General features: G+C 42.1%; 2 protein-coding genes across 3 annotated transcripts in view; both read right to left on the reverse strand.

Moving 5' to 3' along the window:
- Positions 1-843: 843 nt before the first annotated feature.
- Positions 844-14,127, reverse strand: LOC109486860 (TCDD-inducible poly [ADP-ribose] polymerase-like). 2 transcript variants are annotated; one of them, XM_019790771.1, is made up of 6 exons: positions 13,686-14,127; positions 10,784-10,967; positions 3,059-3,323; positions 2,498-2,689; positions 1,787-2,005; positions 844-1,275 (listed from the first exon to the last, which is right to left on the reverse strand). In XM_019790771.1, exons 3-6 carry the CDS (start codon positions 3,301-3,303, stop codon positions 1,158-1,160), a joined length of 774 nt encoding a protein of 257 aa, XP_019646330.1. In that variant the 5' UTR covers positions 3,304-3,323; positions 10,784-10,967; positions 13,686-14,127; the 3' UTR covers positions 844-1,157. The 2 variants fall into 2 exon arrangements, with proteins under 2 accessions (XP_019646330.1, XP_019646329.1); XM_019790770.1 differs by having other exon boundaries at positions 10,784-10,972.
- A 1,519-nt stretch (positions 14,128-15,646) lies between these two features.
- LOC109486756 (toll-like receptor 13) overlaps positions 15,647-17,113 on the reverse strand; it is a 10,798-nt gene continuing 9,331 nt past the window's right edge. The window contains exon 5 of the mRNA XM_019790642.1: positions 15,647-17,052. Within this exon, the coding sequence (XP_019646201.1) occupies positions 15,647-17,052 (1,406 nt within the window). The remainder of the gene's footprint in view (positions 17,053-17,113) is intronic.

The following is a 17,113-nucleotide window of genomic DNA, read 5'->3' on the forward strand; positions in this document are numbered from 1 at the left end:
TCATGTGATAGATATTACTTACTAGTCGAAGTTTATATTGCATGGCTCTTTTTACCTCTGTCTACTTTGTTAACATTGAATGGCTAACTTATTTACCGGAAGATTCATACTATTTTAGACAGAAGTATACAGGAAAAGTTTTAGAACAATATATCTTATTAGCTTTGTTCAGGTACGCGTGTATAAAAAGATTTTGACAGAATGATAATCATTATGTTATTGTACATTTTGGTTGAGAATGGTCTAGAGATCGTGCGAGCATCGATAGACCGCCGACCGCAACTCGGGCGACGTACGCCCGTGTGTCGAGCGAGCTTCGGCCGACTCCTGTCTGGTTAAAAAGGTGGCCGTTGTGTTAACCAGACGGTAGTGTAAATTTGTGGCATTTGTGGTAGTATTTGAGTTGGATCCTTCACAGAATTCCTGTTTGTATTTCTATTTTATTCTGCCAGTCCGCTCCATTAAGTTGCTTAAAAAATATAACGACAAGTCAAACATTAAAATTGGTCAAACTATTCATTTTTGGTGGATACACGGGCTTGCTTCATCTGCGTGCCATGTCATAGGGACTTCATTATCATAGATGTATTGCCAAGCGATCGCCCGAGCCTCGCACAATGTGACCGCGACGATCTTCAAGCCAAAAATACGCGCGATCGTCGGTCGATCTCAAAATCGGCCGATCTTTCGGCGATTGACAAATACGGCCGAAGCTCGTCGACAATGTGACGGGGGTATAAGGAACGGGAACTACATTATGCTAACAAACACGCATGGAAGTGACTTTTGCAGACGTCTGTTACTATTCTAACCGCCCGCCTTTTTAGCTATAGTACTTCTCTCTAGTGGCTTTTCTGCATGCCCAAAAGACTGGGCCCTCATATATTCTATCCACGGATGACATAAGGCAATGGCTAGTTTAACTGCATATGCGCTGGGCCTCTGTTGATTGGATGGCCCCATTTGATATCGCCGCTCACTTTTGACCAATCAGCGCGCCTGTTCAAATTCCTAAAGAACATCCAAATGCCAGACGGGTAAAATATGTGCAGGGCAAGTCTTTGTTGGCAAGGAAGTGACTAAGAGAGCGTATACTAAAGCAAAGGTCTGGCATCTAGGCTAGCATGTGACTGTATGCCGGCAGTGCGATTATCAAACTACATGATTGCGCAGGAAGCTGTGTCTTTTCTCCTCCGACTGTGCCGAGCTCTTTTCTTGGCGTCTTTGTCCCACTTCTTCATGGCCTGCATCACCTCTTGTTGAACAGACAACTGCCTGTAAGGGAAACCAAACGTTGAAGAAACTGTGAGCTACAAATTCACTCATTCGTTTGAACTTGATGTTATATTGTTTTGGGCGGGTTTGTGTGTATGCTTGTCCAGCAGAGACAATTTGAGAGAGAGTGGGTACATATTTACTTGATTGAAGCCTGAAGATGACCCAGCACGTGCCGGGTAAGAGTAAATGGGTGTTATGTGGAGGAATTCAGGAGGTTGATTGTGTAATATCCGATAAAGTCATTACGTCACAGAATCCTTCGTCGTTCAAATACATTGAAGAAAACTAAAAAGCACCTCCGATTTCTTGTGCAGTTCCCTTGATTTTGAAACAAAAGATTTCTTAAATCCTTTGTTTCAAAGTGGAAGATGACTAGTGTTTCATATTGGAGACTTAAAAGTCCAACGCTCTAGAGATAAAGTCTCCAAGATGAAACGCTATTCATCCTCCACCATGGTTTTACATGTATATTTTAGAGAAAGTTAAGTGGGGTGTTTGGTTTTCGTACCTGTGTATGCAGTCTGGAGCTCTGTAGACGATGACGTATGAAGGGTAGGACTGGTACTGGTCCCACGTGACGAACACGTGCGGGTTGTGTGCCTGGTCTATGGCGGAGTCGCCGTGTGTGAGATGGTGGCCCCGCAGGATGACGGGAAGGCCCGGCTTGAGCGGCCTGGGTTCACCCACCGTCCAGTACCCCAACATGACGTGTGACAGGATCATGTACCTGGGGCAGGGACGGAAGTACTATTATGTACTGAGGTGTTGTCGCGGCAAAGTTGATTTCATTCCAGTTTGTACTTATGAAAAAGAAATACAACACTGAACTAATCTTTAGGAACAGTAAATCTTGAAGTGGCTATATTCACAATTTTCCTAGTGTCCTAGTTCTCCACCGCAAATAATTCATGTTACAGCAAATACACGTATGCAGCATTTCCTATGACACACTGTTTTACTTTTGCAACACAGAATTTTTTTATCGCGAATATAACACCGAGAAAGTTCACCTCTTCCCCCCCTTTCCACAAAATAAAACCACGCTACTGTAAAGTAATTTATGGCTTTCAGTTTTCAATATAGCCAATTAAAGACAACAATCTGATAAAAACAGAAGGCACCTTTTTGTAATTTAGAAAAAAATCCATTTCCACTCTTATTACTAGTACATCTGCCTGGACGTTACTTCACATTCTTGTGTAAAATATATCTGTGGTACCTGAGCCCATCTGCGTCTTCCTCGGTGTAACAGTGGCTCCTGATGGCTGTCCAGGCGAAGTACGCGCCCTTCCCGTACGGGATGACGCTGGACTTACAGATGCCGTCCACACAGTCCGGCGTCGTGCCGTGGAACGCCTGCACCTCGTTGATACATTCAGGCGACAAGCGTTCTGACAGGGCGGCCTTTTTACTGTGGATGTGCAAAATATGTACGATAAGAAACTCCAAGAGATTCCAAACCTCCTGGAAATATTTCGAGTTTTGCGAATTTTAATGGCACACGTATGGTCCGCCGTATACTTTCAAGGGGCCTAGGTAAGTTAGAAACCTTGTAACAAGCCCAAGTGGATGAATTGCCAGTGTGGAGCCATCACTTCCTCTCAGCCTGCCAGACAACGTAACACTCCCTTCCAACTTGACATTAACATCAATCCGTGGAAACCAAATCCCTCATTTTGCTACTCAGTTGTATTTATGATCAAATGCCTACGAAAAGAAATGACCACGCAGACAACACCTTTGTAGATGTTTACACGTGAAGAAATTAAACTTCACCCACCTTTGATATCTGGCTAGGAGATTCGGGTTCTCCACCTTTTCGATTCTCTGCATCACGGCCCCCTCCGAGGCCATGGAGGCCATGAACATGGACTCTACCGTCTTGTACTCGTCGGCGGTAGGCTGCAGTGAGACCCGCACGTACGGCTGGGTGGAGCCCGGCACCACCAGGTCAGGAGACCACTGCCACGAGTCCAGACAGCGGCAGGACGACGACGTCACGTCACCGGTCCTCTGAAGCACCATCTCTGCCGGTCCAGTCAAACCTGCACGGTTAATCATTGTAGGACGTCAGTACAGTATGTGGCACAATATTAAACCTCCAGGAAGATACACACATGTAAAGTGTACAATGATGCGTGCCATCAAAGATCCCTCTATAAACATAAATCGTGCGAACGTCGCACGATCGCCAACCGATGGCATGTCGTAGAAAAGCCGTGCATGCGTATCCTGCAAATTCAATGTGTTATTATCAAAAGGCTGAGGATTCTTGACGTAGTTTGGTTCTGTCACTGCCTGCTTGGGAATTCTACGACATCAGAATTGTACTTCAACTTACGACGAATGTGACCGCTCCCCAAACAAATTAGAAGTGGAATGGTGAGAACAGCGCAATAGAGAGACGTTAAAATTTTACCAATATAAAATATCTCCTGTAATTTCCCGCTCGCTATTGGGTCGTTTTTGTATGTTAATTTCTTTGTTTTATGCATTCTACTTTCACTTGTTGCAACTTGTTTACAGACATGGTAACAATAGAATAAAGAGCCTTTTTTACACAACCAAGTGTTGTTTTTTTCAGCCGACGTTTCGGTGACCGCCCGTCACCTTCCCAGGTGTTGCTCAAACACAAAGATCGCATCCATAACAGCGACACCTGTGCTGCAGTGCAATGTGAACCAGTCAGAATTACCCTGAGAAAGGTGACAGACGGTCACCGATACGTCGGCTGAATACTGAAACACTTGGTTGCGCAAAAAGAGTCAGTCTCTTTATTCAGTGACTGAGCTCATGATACCAACCTGATGAAACTATTCACGGGATAACAATAGACTACAAATACCGTTGTTCGCGGTTATGGTCAAAACACGTTTTACAAAAACCAGTCATGTGTTGCTAGTGAAGTCTGACATATTCTCTCTATTGGGCCAACCTCCATTATAATACATGGTTCAATGTATGTCTTAGGGCAATGCATTGCCACAGCCTGAGTGCATGCCATGTATGTGATGAGAATATTTCGTCACTGGATTGGATTTCAACTGATACATATGTGTGTATGCCGGCGAAAAAGCTCCAATTAATTAATTGAATATAAACTTTCTTAATGCAGTTTTCATGTACGATAATAAGAGCTTTGTTAGCATCCTTGCATTGTTGGTAGGATTTGTGATTATATACAGTTGCAATTTCCATTGACACATTTGAAACAATAAAGTTACTGTTATCACAAGCTTCATCTCTTGCCCACGTCAAGATCAGGCCCTGACATTCTGAATTTCTGCTCCGTGGAACGCACGTCATGTCACTGACGTCTGTTCACACAGAACCTGCGTACACGCCTTTGTTCAGCTCTAATCAAGCCTAAATCATGCGGACAAAAATAAAGTGAAGGCTACTCAGCAAGATTTTACTTGTAGTCGATTAGGCAACATGCTCCGGGCGCCGATGGGCCGCCATGTTGGATGGACCTGGGTGCACATCCCTTCCCAGAAGTCACCGGGAAACATTTTGCAAACAGACGTTCCAGATTGTACGACTGACATTTCTAGTCACTGATGGTATCTGAGACGCCTGATTCCTCAGAAAATTTATCCAGTTGGTTGATTTGTTATATTAGTAAATTACTTGAAACCTTCATCGGACTATTTTCCAATCAACGATTAAAAGTGCCAACATCGTTCGTTCACAGTCTGTCTGTAGCCACGAATAATATTATTTCAAAACGCCTTTCATTATTTGTTCAATTTTATGTTATCTACTTTATCTTGAATTGATCTTAGGAATTTAGACATTTCTTCCAGGTCTAAATAGCTTGTACGCCGATTGGTAATACGTTTACAGGTAAATGCAAATGCAAAGGCTACGTTCTATAGTGTGTTGTTGATCCACGTTGGAAGGCACAGCCAATCCTTCTCCTTTCAATACTTTTACCTCCTCAGTCACCCGTTTATTACACTTGGGTGGAGTGAGTCATGTAAAGTGCTTTTTGAAGGACACAACGTCTACATTCGACGTCACGATGGCAAAGTTTTGCCTTCATGGTAGCCAAATTGTTCCCCCGAAATCCTTCAGCGTTTTGTGCAGAAGGTAGCAGAGTTGGAACTTACATGGCACCCCTGACATGACAGACAATAGGTTCTCTCACCTATGACAAACCCTAACCTTCAGGCGACATGGATCACAGACCGGCGGCCAGGGTCATCCCGGGACAGTGTCTGGTACCCGGGTCTCGTCACACGGCAGGAAAATCGATGGACCTCAAACTTACATTTTCGGCAGCAATACCTCCTGTATTCTCTCGATCATCGCACAGTGTTCGTCAATCACCAAGCCCCTCCAATTTGGCAGGGTAGATTTGTTAAAGGCTCCTAAAGCAATTTCAGGGCAATAAAGCTGGAATTTTCTAAGTAGTTAAGTTGAACTTACCCTATATCCTAGCATACTGATGTCTCTGAGGCAACAATGCGATTTTGCTGATGGAAAACGGTTGCAATTGCTTGTTTCCTATCGTATCCTGGTTCTAGGTATTTATTTGATTTATGTATTTATATGTTGCATCAGCCGAGAGCGTCAAGGGTTCAAACACTACAAGAAATGATGACGAAAACGTGCTGAGAAATAGAAGTATCAAAATGTCAATATCAGACAGATTTCCTCATCCAGAATATTTTTTGCCGCCCTGAAATTGCTTTGGATGCCTTTAAACTCAGCTTTTGTCTTCACAGAGTGAGACAAATGATTGCATTCGGTTTGCATTTTAAAATTGCAAAATTCCTCTTTGATATATGGTTGGACGATGACATTTGCAGGCAACGCACGACCTATTGTTGCCTAGACTGAATCATATTTGTCTGCCAATGCCAATCAGTCTGAATACACCGGTCCTCAGGGAGTAAGGGCCACATAATGGCACGTCTCTCTGTCTCTGAAATGCTATTCCGTGATCACGGATAGGGCATGGATGAAAGTCAACGGTGAAAAATTGTCTAACAGACAATGAATGAAAGGTTATAATTTGTAACAGGCGAGGGATCCTATTGTGTCTCATGTCGGGTTTCCACTCTTTGGTATATAACAAAGACGGCAGGTAACATCTGCAAGACGGGAACAAATGATGTTATACGGGTAGAGCCAGCTGGTCCTAAAACACAAGGGATGTTTGTCAAGGCCGTACTGACAAACTTCTGAAAAAAGTGGGCGGAAGAATAAATTACATGAAAACTTAAGTGTGACAGTTTGGGGCTGCAAATTTTTGTATGAATGAACGAAGACCTTAATGGTACACAATGTACTTTCCTATTGGATTAACTACGGTTCAGAAGAAAATAGTAGTTAATATATACATCATTGAGTATAAATTGTCAAGCTTGTATGAGTACTATATAGGCTAGTAAATGAATATTCGGCTTCTTCTTGCTTCTTTCTGATGGCAGAACAGATTAATGTTCAAAACTAAATTGTCTAGATCCTTTAGAACTGTGAGTTCTGTGTTGCTTAGGGGAACAAAGATAGTACCAGTCTAATCGAAGTGTACAGTGAGTGATTGTGTTGCTCATACGCTCTGTTGGCCTACGATAAGGTTAGTGCCCTTGCTTCTCGGGTCTACCCCCACACTGGGGGTCCCTGTCCTGCCGTGACCGGCCCTGACCCTGACTCTGAGGGCTACATAAATAAAGGACCTTTCACTGTGAACAACGCAGCTTCAGGATTTACCAAACAAGCTGTGGTATTCTAATATACACATAAATCAGGTATGAAAACATTTGACCTTCATGTCTTATCACTAGATGGCCTCATGGAGACTCGTAAGAGTTTGGACATTTGGGCTAAGTGCGTGTATGCTTTGGCTAAGCAAGATGCATGCGATATATTTATATTGTCTGTTTGAACCATTCACTATTCATGAGAAGCTCAACGCGGCCTACAGCTTTTCATTGAGGTCATGAGGGAAGAGGAAAGGGTCAGACATAATACATGTATAAAGCTTTCATCATTTAAAGTCCTTTGTACAAATTTAACCACTAAGCAAATGGATAGTATTATATTTTCTAAGGACTCAGACGATTCAGACACCATCCGCTACATTTCATCAGTGACTGAGAATGAGTCTGAAGTCTAGTATAAACTGTAGGCAAATGTGTTAACGTTATCCATACGCTGGCTCTCTTACTGACTTGTTTTTCAGGGGAAACATATAACGTTAACATATGACTATATGTTTACAAGTGCAGCACATATAATTCTTATTCCTACTCCCTGTGGCAAGAAACGAGGAAGCGTCAGACCACAAGACACGCCTCATCATTTTGATAAACAACATATTGCATCAGCCCGAGGCGTCACGGGTTCAAAGTTCTACAGTCTGTTCAGACTGACGCCAGCTAAATTTCATTCGGGCGAATTCCCATTGTCATTGCCACCGAGGTATTGTCTGTGGGCATTCTAGACTTGGTCTAATTGAAGGAAAAAATGATCATGTTCATCTTTGTGATAGCTACGTAATTACATCGTGCACAATGTCGCCTGGAAGATTTCAAGAAAACAATTGCCACACAGGAATGGAGACGGAAGTAGGGTCTAAGGATATCTTGATTGTCTGAAACGTAGATCCCTGACGATGACCCTGAGTCGTCATTCATGTTGGTGCGATAACATCTGTGATGCGACGGTAGGTTAGCAGCTGGCACTCGCCAGTTTGTCTACGGTATGCTTTATACTCAATTCATGTTTTGCCGATATCCACGGTTATGGGAAAGCGTGTAGATGTAGGCTCATTTGACATGTTAAGTCGGTAGTGGCCGTGGCAGTTCCTGTGCGTAATATGAAATAAGTCAGGAAATTGGATAAATTATCTGAGGAGTCAGACGTTTCAGATAACATCCTCTATTTTTTTATCAGTGACTGAGCTGACTCCTTGGAGAATTTATCCAGTTGCTTGATTTTGTTTGACGCGATATTCTAGCTACCTGGATATTCATCGACTACGGACACTCCATCTGTAACAGATTAGTTTCGTAAGATTTTATAGCTTATAGCTTTTAAGATTTTATTGCCCTTAGGAGAAGAATTCAAACTTGCTTATGAGCCAAAAATCGTAGCTACGTCCTTCTGCCTGTGACATTGGGCACCGCCTGTGACAGTCGATATTACCAGTCAGGCAACAGAAACGAACCAACAAGTTGTGTACATGAGGAGTAGGAGCGACCAATATCTAGAAAGGGAGGCTGGTTTAGATGTGTTGCAAGATCTGTTGATAATTCTACATTAATTGTTATACGCATGATACATTATTTCCGAACTTGCACAAATACGCCATCGTAATGCCATCACTTACATCGCGTGACGATTGCTTGAGCTTGCCTCGAAGAGATTACCACTGATCATGAACCGCGTCGCCAATATGGCTCATGCTCATTGTTAAAATGTTATCCTGCTTTGCATGCCGCACTCAGATAATCCTACAATATTAATGCCAGAGCACAAACTAGTGTGAGTACCAGTACTTCTACCGGCACAGTACCGCGAAGATCATTTAGGTACAGGTCCAAAAGAACATCAATTAATGCACTGGCGTACCAGAATGGATTAACACTCAAATATACATGTATAACTTTTTTTTACCTATACTTGATGGAAATTTGGCACTGGTAAAAGATTAAAACATCGTCTGCACATTGAACGCTTTCATTTTAGATCTTTTCGAAAGCATAGATTCTCTGTATGCTTGTTAGCTATTTAATCAATGACATGCTTCTTTCGCCAGTGATTGAAGGCCACAGGTTACTTTGACAAATAGTTACCGTTCAGGTCCAGGTCCGGAACTGTCCCTAAGCCTCTGTATCTGTACCAGATGTTACGTGTAGGTACTCAGCACTAATTTCTGAGCGTAAACCTGACAATAGAACACATGGTGCATGTAGCGACAATGTAAATTGTAAAACGAGACAGGCGAAGAGAAGTCGAATTTACTTTAAAAAGCAATATTGCTAGTGCTTGTGCTAGGTTGATCAGGCATACAATGTTAACGTTATGTATACATGAACTAATAATCACATTAATAGTTTAAGTGTTATTGTTGTATTCTTTTCCCTGTCTATTGATGACCTGTACTTAGCTTGTTAGAGCACAAACGTACAATAAAGGTCTTTCATTCATTCATTAACTAGTAATAATAATTTCCTTTGTACTTAACCCCATGTGCATGTATGTACAATAAAAGTCTACATTCATGATAAGACGAATTTTCTCTCTCCCCTCCCACACCGAATTTATTTTTGTAAACGTAACTTTTGTTAGGATACGCTGCCCAAGCATTACCTCCTCGGGGCATGTGCGTCTGACAGACTGGCTACATAAAGGGGTCTTTATATACCGTGATATGACATAAGTGTGTCACCTAGTTATACAGCACGACTTCTCAGAACCCTCCACTCTATACTTTTCCACTCTTCCACATACTATACTTTGAAGGTCAAATCTGGCATCAGGAACAACTCAAGGAACTCGATCGCGAGAATTTGATAGCCTAGGAGGATTAATTTGCACAATATACACGCTGATTCCTAAAAAAAATCATATCTACAAGAGGTGTCCACAGTTTATAAAGCAGATTTGGCTGCCGCTGTCAATCAATGCATTAAATGGACTTTGTATTACGTAGCCAAGAACCATATATAAAGCGCAGGTATTTTGATAAAATCAGATAACCTTGAGTAAAAAAAGTTGTAGAAGCATTATGAGAAAGTATTGGTTGTATATGTGACTAAAGCTACAGGTACTCTAAACAAAAGGACAGACGGTGCATATTCGGACACTTTGGAGCTAACATTACATATGCTATAACGAAAACAACAAAGACTCGTATCAAGAGCTTGACTGTCTAAGGAAACAAAGAAAAAAAGAACCGTACCTTGAACTTGACGGTCATCGTAAATGTAGCGTTACAGATATCATTTTGGTTGTAAACAAAACAGTACTGTGTACATGTCCGTCACTTAAACCCCTTTGTTATGTAAGCCACAAATAACTAGGTATACTGACCCGACCTTTATGACTGAGAGGCCATGGTGATTTTGTCATTAATTATTGGGGGTCAACGGTAACTATATCAACCTACAGTTGTGTTTACCTGCACAATCTATATGTGGTTTGTACCTAGTGAGTCTCTACCATGCTTCGGGAAGCGTCTAGGAAAGAGTAGAAATTGGCCAAATAGACAGATATAGGAGTATGCCGAAGGAGTTGGTCCGCTCAAAAGAGGCAAACTGTACTTTAGCGGACCAACTCCCCTGAAACGTTATCTGTCTAGATGGCCAATTTCTACTCTTCCCGAAGCCTGGTAGAGGCTAGTTTAGAGCTGACACAGCGGTTTACCCGTTGAATTCCCGGCGTTAACCTAGCCGATGTTTAACGTAAACAAAGAATACCGTCAGATAGATACCATATTGTTAATGTACATACGGTAGTTGATTGTTAGAAGTACAGTAAGTATAACGTTTACCTGTATGATACAAATGAGTAGTCCTGTGAATCAGTAGCCAGGTGGTTTCTTGACGTTGTAAGACGAAGTCGTGGCCTGTCTACCCGATCAGCTTCCTTGTTGTTGCATGTCGGCCTTGGTTGCCGGTGTGTGACGGGAGCTGGACTTGTATGTCCCGCGGCGACTGTGGTGACTCACCGGCCGTCTGACCTGCGCACAGACACAACCAACTTGTCATGCGGGTTTACCACTGGGACAGTTCACACGGCACGGCTATAGGGGGGCGCCGGCTACTCATTGTTCTCCTGGCTTCTTTCCCATCAAATTTACGAGATGCGTCTGACCCATTTCGACATGAATTATACAAACGTTTCTCCTGCCCAGGTACAGTTTGTTCACCTCATCCGGTACATGGATTGAATTTCAATAGATTGAGCTTGTTCGTTTGTCGGTTCTTAACTTTATTTTTTGAGGAACTAAATATAAAATGTTTTTAAATGGCTTAGTCCAAATACGTTATAATATTTTGTACGTTTCCTTTTTAATTTTCGAGCATGGGAATCCTAGAAATGATAAACATGTACATCAAGTTCAACATTGTCATTCACGGTAAGAAAGAGCGCCACCTACCGTGAGTGGTAAGACGTCCTTGACAGAGTATATAACAACTTTAAATTTATTGTAAGACAATTATACAAGGTACAATGCATATAAAAAAACTATTGATACAAAAAGGGTATAAAATAAAATTTAGCATTCTTATATCTATTCCTTACACATGAAATTTAAATTTATTGTACAAGGTACAATGCATATCAACAACTATTAAATTACAAAAAGGGTATAGAATAAAATTTAACATCCTTATATCTATTCCTTACACATGGACAATGCTGTCTTTGTTCTGGTTCTAAGGCCGGGCAGCAGCTGTTGGTGGTAGATTATTTCATCAGCTAGACCGATGATAAAGCCATCGCTAATATCACCTGGCGTACCGTCTGAAATATTAATAAAGCCCGAAGCTCTCTACACAAAGGGAGGGCTTGGTTCAGGTTTTCATTTGGCACCCAGGGGGAATATACTGTACAGGACAGGTGACCTAGTATCATTATGCAAATATTATGTAGGCTATATATGTAGTAGAATGTAGGCTATGTAGCAAAACGGGTAATACACTGTATAGACTTCAACAAAACCATCACTTCCCTTTTTATGAATATCCACTTAAATACTTTGATTATTTTATTTCTAATGCGGCTAGACGGATCTTCCCTTGCAAAACATATCAGTTTCTATCATAATTAGAAAGCGAGGAGAGTTTGAATTTATTTATTGTTAGTTAATTAATGTGTAATGTATTTATAAGCTTTGAACAGTTTTGCTGTGACCCGTACATTGCCTGTGGCAAAACATGCCAGAAAGGTCTCCATTTATTCAGCCATTCATTATGTACGTGTCAGGGCCATCTTGACAAAAAAAACTCCTTTTCTTGCACGCCTTATGTATCTTTAGTTTTCATTTTGGCATTAATGTCTAACATACATATCAAAGTCATTGCCCTTATTATAGCACTGAAATATAGTTATTTGAAATAGTCACCAAAATGTTTCCTAGCTTTATTCACCTTCCCAGCCTACAAGACACTGAATTTCTATTAACACCTCCCAATTCACATATATCACAAAACGTCGTGCATTTTCATAATCCTGCACACAGAAAATATATCAGAATTAGCATTAGCAGTATTATTTATGCTTCTTTTTACTGTTTACTATTATTCTTAGTCCTATGTCCTTGCAATTATCCCTCGGGCATGAATTTTCAATAAACTTCCGAATATAACATATACCATGCCTGCCATCTCAAACCCTACACTGTTTCTCACGCAGTTGTTATTTATCATCACAATGTACCAGTGAATAGAAAGGCCCAGGGTTACGACAGCGCAATGATGTCACCTTGGGCACTAACTAGAGCGCACACCGCGCCATCCGACCTTGGAACATCTGATTCAGCATTCAATTCTCATTCGGAATTCTTATAAGGAGAGGTGAATGACCTGCAGTACATCTGCCCAGGTTTATACTTCCCGACTTGCTGACGGAAATGTCAATCAGTAACTTGACTAAAGACATCAACACACATCCGTGGCTAATTTACCTGTTTCCGTCAGCATTTCTGTCGTTTAACTGGTACTAACAAAAATGGAGTACGAGCCGAATCCATATACTAGATTACTAAGCTTGTACCATATGTAGTATCATACCTATCATGTAAACATGCCTTTGTTGTGACATGTACTTAGCCCAATTGTGGATAAAAATGTACAAAGAAGTATCTGCAAAAAAACGCAGCTGACACCATTATTTGGATTGCAACGCCAAAGACGAACCATTGTTATGTCTTATTTCAGAAAACGTGTGTTCAAAGAATTATTGCAAGATAATGTAAAAAGGTAGAAAATATATAGTTTACTGATATTTCTGATGTATCAATGTACTAGTACATTTCTGAGGGTTTTGAGTGAATTAATTTGAGAGGCTGTGGCTAATGCATAGTCCCACGGTAAGTGTTATATCACCTATGGCCTTGATCTATTATTAACTACGTGCTCAGAATCTACAGTGCTTATATGTTGTCTTAAAAAGCTATCTCCAATGATCTAAATATTTACATGGTGACAGAAGCCTTGTTAGAAGCTAATAATGGGTTATTTTTTTCGGATGTGTGATTTTTCTGTGACGTTGTTTGGATCTACCTAACCGGTAGTTTGGTACGGAATGCTATAATGATGTAGCATCGTTAAATTGTATTTAGCTTTCACACAGACTACAGTAACGTTACGATGTTTTCTAAAAACTACCACGGGTTTCTGGCATTCGCGTTAGAACGTAGAGCTTACTGTGTTCAAATTAGCTCTTACCTGTTCACCGTGCTCTGTTCGGTGTTCCCGTGTTTGTATGCAGTCCTGCAGAAGATAGAAATTTCTTCCTTCCCGTAACCAGTTCCTTTGTACAGTCCTCCCTCTAAAATGTACAAGTCACTTTCCCGAGGAGCTTGGCAGTAGGATCCTTTACGACGTACTGAATAATACATCCATGTTACGCGGCTGTACGCACTCTCACACGAAACTGTATGCGTGCGGAGTTTCAACTAGCAAAACATCGCCATAACCCTGCGCCAGCTGGAATAAAGCCGGATAATTCTACCGATCGGACCAGTTTCGGACGTCTTCCTCTGACCTTTCCAGCCCCGTGCACCGGAGGGTTGGGTGGTGAGTACGTCAGTGCAGCCCGCCGGTGGGTACGATTATCCAGCCGGGCTTTTGTGTGGAGGAGACAATCACCCCAAACCACAGGATACTCCGCCGCGAGCTAGGCGCGTAGCTGCAGTGCGCAGACGCGCGAGACTGCCGTGACGTGCGTGAGAAACCTGCGGGTCACAGATAGACAGGCCTCTCCTTTTTTAACGAGGGAAGGACGAACAGAAGGGCGGTTTGTTCTGATATATTCAACCGCCCCTGATGTGCAGTTAAGTTGTAACGATCTATTTCATTTTATTATATTCTCCGGGCTGTAAAGGTCCGTGGTCACATACAAAGTATGACGCACTTGCAATGGTTTTAATTTCGGGACGATATCACTGTATATGTACGTTATGAGTTTGAAAAGAAACGGCTGCAACAATTTAAACTATTTCTTCACTCCTTTCTTCCCAAACCTACAACGTTTTGCACAAATTTGCCGAAAGAAAATCGTCCTGTGCAGGGTATGTGGCCAGGATTCGTTTTCCATGATATTTACGGATTTGTAAAGGAAGCGTAAAGATATGAAACATATTTAAGCGCACTGAAAAGCGACGGAAATGCGGAATATGCCTTTCTGCGGCCTTTACGAAGTCGTAAAGTCTACTGAAATATTTTCTCACCTTTGATACTCCTTTACATATTGAGGAAAGTTTGCTTAAATGTCTGTTTTCGTGCTGTTATACATGTACAGTCATCTAGTGCTAGCACGCTCTAGCCAGTTAGTTACGTACTAGTTCACACCAGACAATACCAGCCCCAGGGTAGGCATTACAACACTACTAGTGACTATCCCTGGTGACAGAAAAAAGTAACGTAAATCAGCAGGCAATGTCAATGAACTCGCGATGGTCAAATACTTAGCAAAATACGGACCAAAAATACCAAATCATGGAACGATTCAAGCGTAGAACATTGCAATACTGATCCTCAGTGAAAGGATGCTTTAATTAAAAAAAAATGCTAATAAGCTAAATCTATCATCAGGCGCTTGCTAATGAAGCCAAGATCTACCTACAGGCAAAATATCACGAATATCAATGTATAACTCGTTAATAAATATCACGAATATCCATTTATAACTTGTTAATGAAGCTAAGAGCTTCCTACAGACAATATACACCACGAATATCCGATTATAACACAGAATTGTGCCGTCCAACAAGTGATAAAAAGTGAGTAGTTTACAAGAGAAATGCTAGGTGGCGCTGCCCTCAATCATTTTCTCTTACTCTACGAACTGTATATACGTGTAAGTGTAAATTTGGTGGAAAAACTGAAAAAAAACCCTGATATATATGACGTAAGGAAAATATTTATTAAAACATTATTTCCTGAAGATTATTTGCAAATACAAATATTACGAAAAGATAAAAAGATATCCAAACTACAATAGTACTGTAAGGGAATTCTAAAATTAACTATCATAACCTGGAGTTTCCATTTGGGTAGATTTTACACAAAAAGATACCCTTTTCTTGAATAGTAACCACATTGTCATGGAACTTCCTGGTATCACAGAACTATAACATGCACTCAAATTAAAACAGTCTGCAACTTGATAAAATTGATTTGAGGTTTTACAGTGGAAGAAGGGGTACATCATCTCTTTCACCGAACCACTCGTCATTTATTGGCCCAAGTTCATCTTGCTGTTCCGGAATGTTCCGCATGGGGGCTTGTGCCCGCCGTTCCGGAGCTTGTAAACGCTGTTCCGGAATGTTCTGTTCCGGAGCTTGTACCCGCTGTTCCGGGATGTTCTGTTCCGGTGCCACAACCTGCAGATGAGGATCTGGGTCGCGGGGTAGGGGATCGCCCAGAGCGTATCGCAGCCGCCTCCAGAACAGCGGCCTTTTCCGCACGTCGAGTGGCCACTCCAGGTACGTGTCTCTCTTCATTACGGCGTTCAGATGGTGAAACTGTTTTAGCATTCGGCCAGGAATACTCTCCAGAAACACCAGGATGAGACGCCTCCCTCCCCCCTCCTCAAACATGTGGTACTGGGCCAGCTGGAACTCGTACTCGCACCACTTACTCTTCAGGAAGTTCCTGGTGATGAGGCAGACGGTTCTTCGACTATGTGTCACGGCATCCGCGATGTTTTCTACAATAGGAGCGCCGACGGCAAAGTCCCTTTCGTGTATGACCAGGCTGTAGTCAGGTTCCAAGTTCTCTATTGCTTCATTTACAACCCACAAGACGTCCTGGTTGTTGTAGGCAATAAAAGCATCGTGCGTGTATCTGGGCGGCTCTTGGTCCTTTGCTTCGCCAATCTTCGGTCTACTCCACTTGGCCAGCATCCACAAGTAGTACTGAACACGGCCGACGTGGTAGTCGACCAGGAAAATGGTCATCATGGCGACGAAGATGCCCGAAGAGGCGAGTACACATGCCAGGAGGCGGTTGGGCCGGAATTCATGACTACAGTCCATGTCGAAGAACATGCTTTCCGTTGACTGCTGTCTGTCATTAGTTCGTCTCTGTGCCAGCCCATCCATTAAACGTCTTCCGCCCAGTTTTGCTGGACGAGAACATGTGTAGCTTCGACCAGCGCCAGGATAAGGGTTGTACAGGTTCAGCACCCTGTCATATGTGTCATGGGCCCACTCAACAAACCACAGTAGGTTACAATCGCACAGAAACGGGTTGTCTGCAACGTCAATTCTCGTCAGCCTATTGACAACAGGACCCAGTGCCGTTTGATTGAAGCCAGCTAAGCTAGTTCCCCTCATATTCAAATCCGTTAATTCGAACAGACTGTGAAAGGCATCCCCTATCACCGTTATCCCATTGAACGCCAGGTTTAAGTGTGTAAGGTTGCCCAAACCTTCAAATGTCATCTCTGTTACATACTGTATCCTGTTGTCACTGAGATCCAGGGATCTTAGTCGCGATAGTCCACGGAAGGCGGATTGTTTAACCACTGTAATCGTGTTGGCTGCCAGCTTTAGATGTTCAAGGTTGCCCAAACCTTCAAATGTTTTCTCTACAATATTTTGTACAAGGTTGTAACTGAGATCAAGAAAGCTGAGCCGCGATAGTTCACG

This window comes from Branchiostoma belcheri, unplaced genomic scaffold, assembly GCF_001625305.1.
Source record: "Branchiostoma belcheri isolate BF01 breed outbred unplaced genomic scaffold, Haploidv18h27 scaffold83, whole genome shotgun sequence".
In the NCBI taxonomy this organism is placed as follows: Eukaryota; Metazoa; Chordata; class Leptocardii; order Amphioxiformes; family Branchiostomatidae; genus Branchiostoma; species Branchiostoma belcheri.

What these genes read in the sequence shown, in the direction of transcription:
- LOC109486860 (XM_019790771.1), bottom strand. Translation starts at nt 3,303, where the DNA reads ATGGTGCTTCAGAGGACCGGTGACGTGACGTCGTCGTCCTGCCGCTGT. An exon ending in CTCCTAGCCAGATATCAAAG is followed by an intron (nt 2,690 to 3,058) that starts GTGGGTGAAGTT and finishes GCACATCCACAG; the next exon opens with TAAAAAGGCCGCCCTGTCAG. An exon ending in GAAGACGCAGATGGGCTCAG is followed by an intron (nt 2,006 to 2,497) that starts GTACCACAGATA and finishes TCCCTGCCCCAG; the next exon opens with GTACATGATCCTGTCACACG.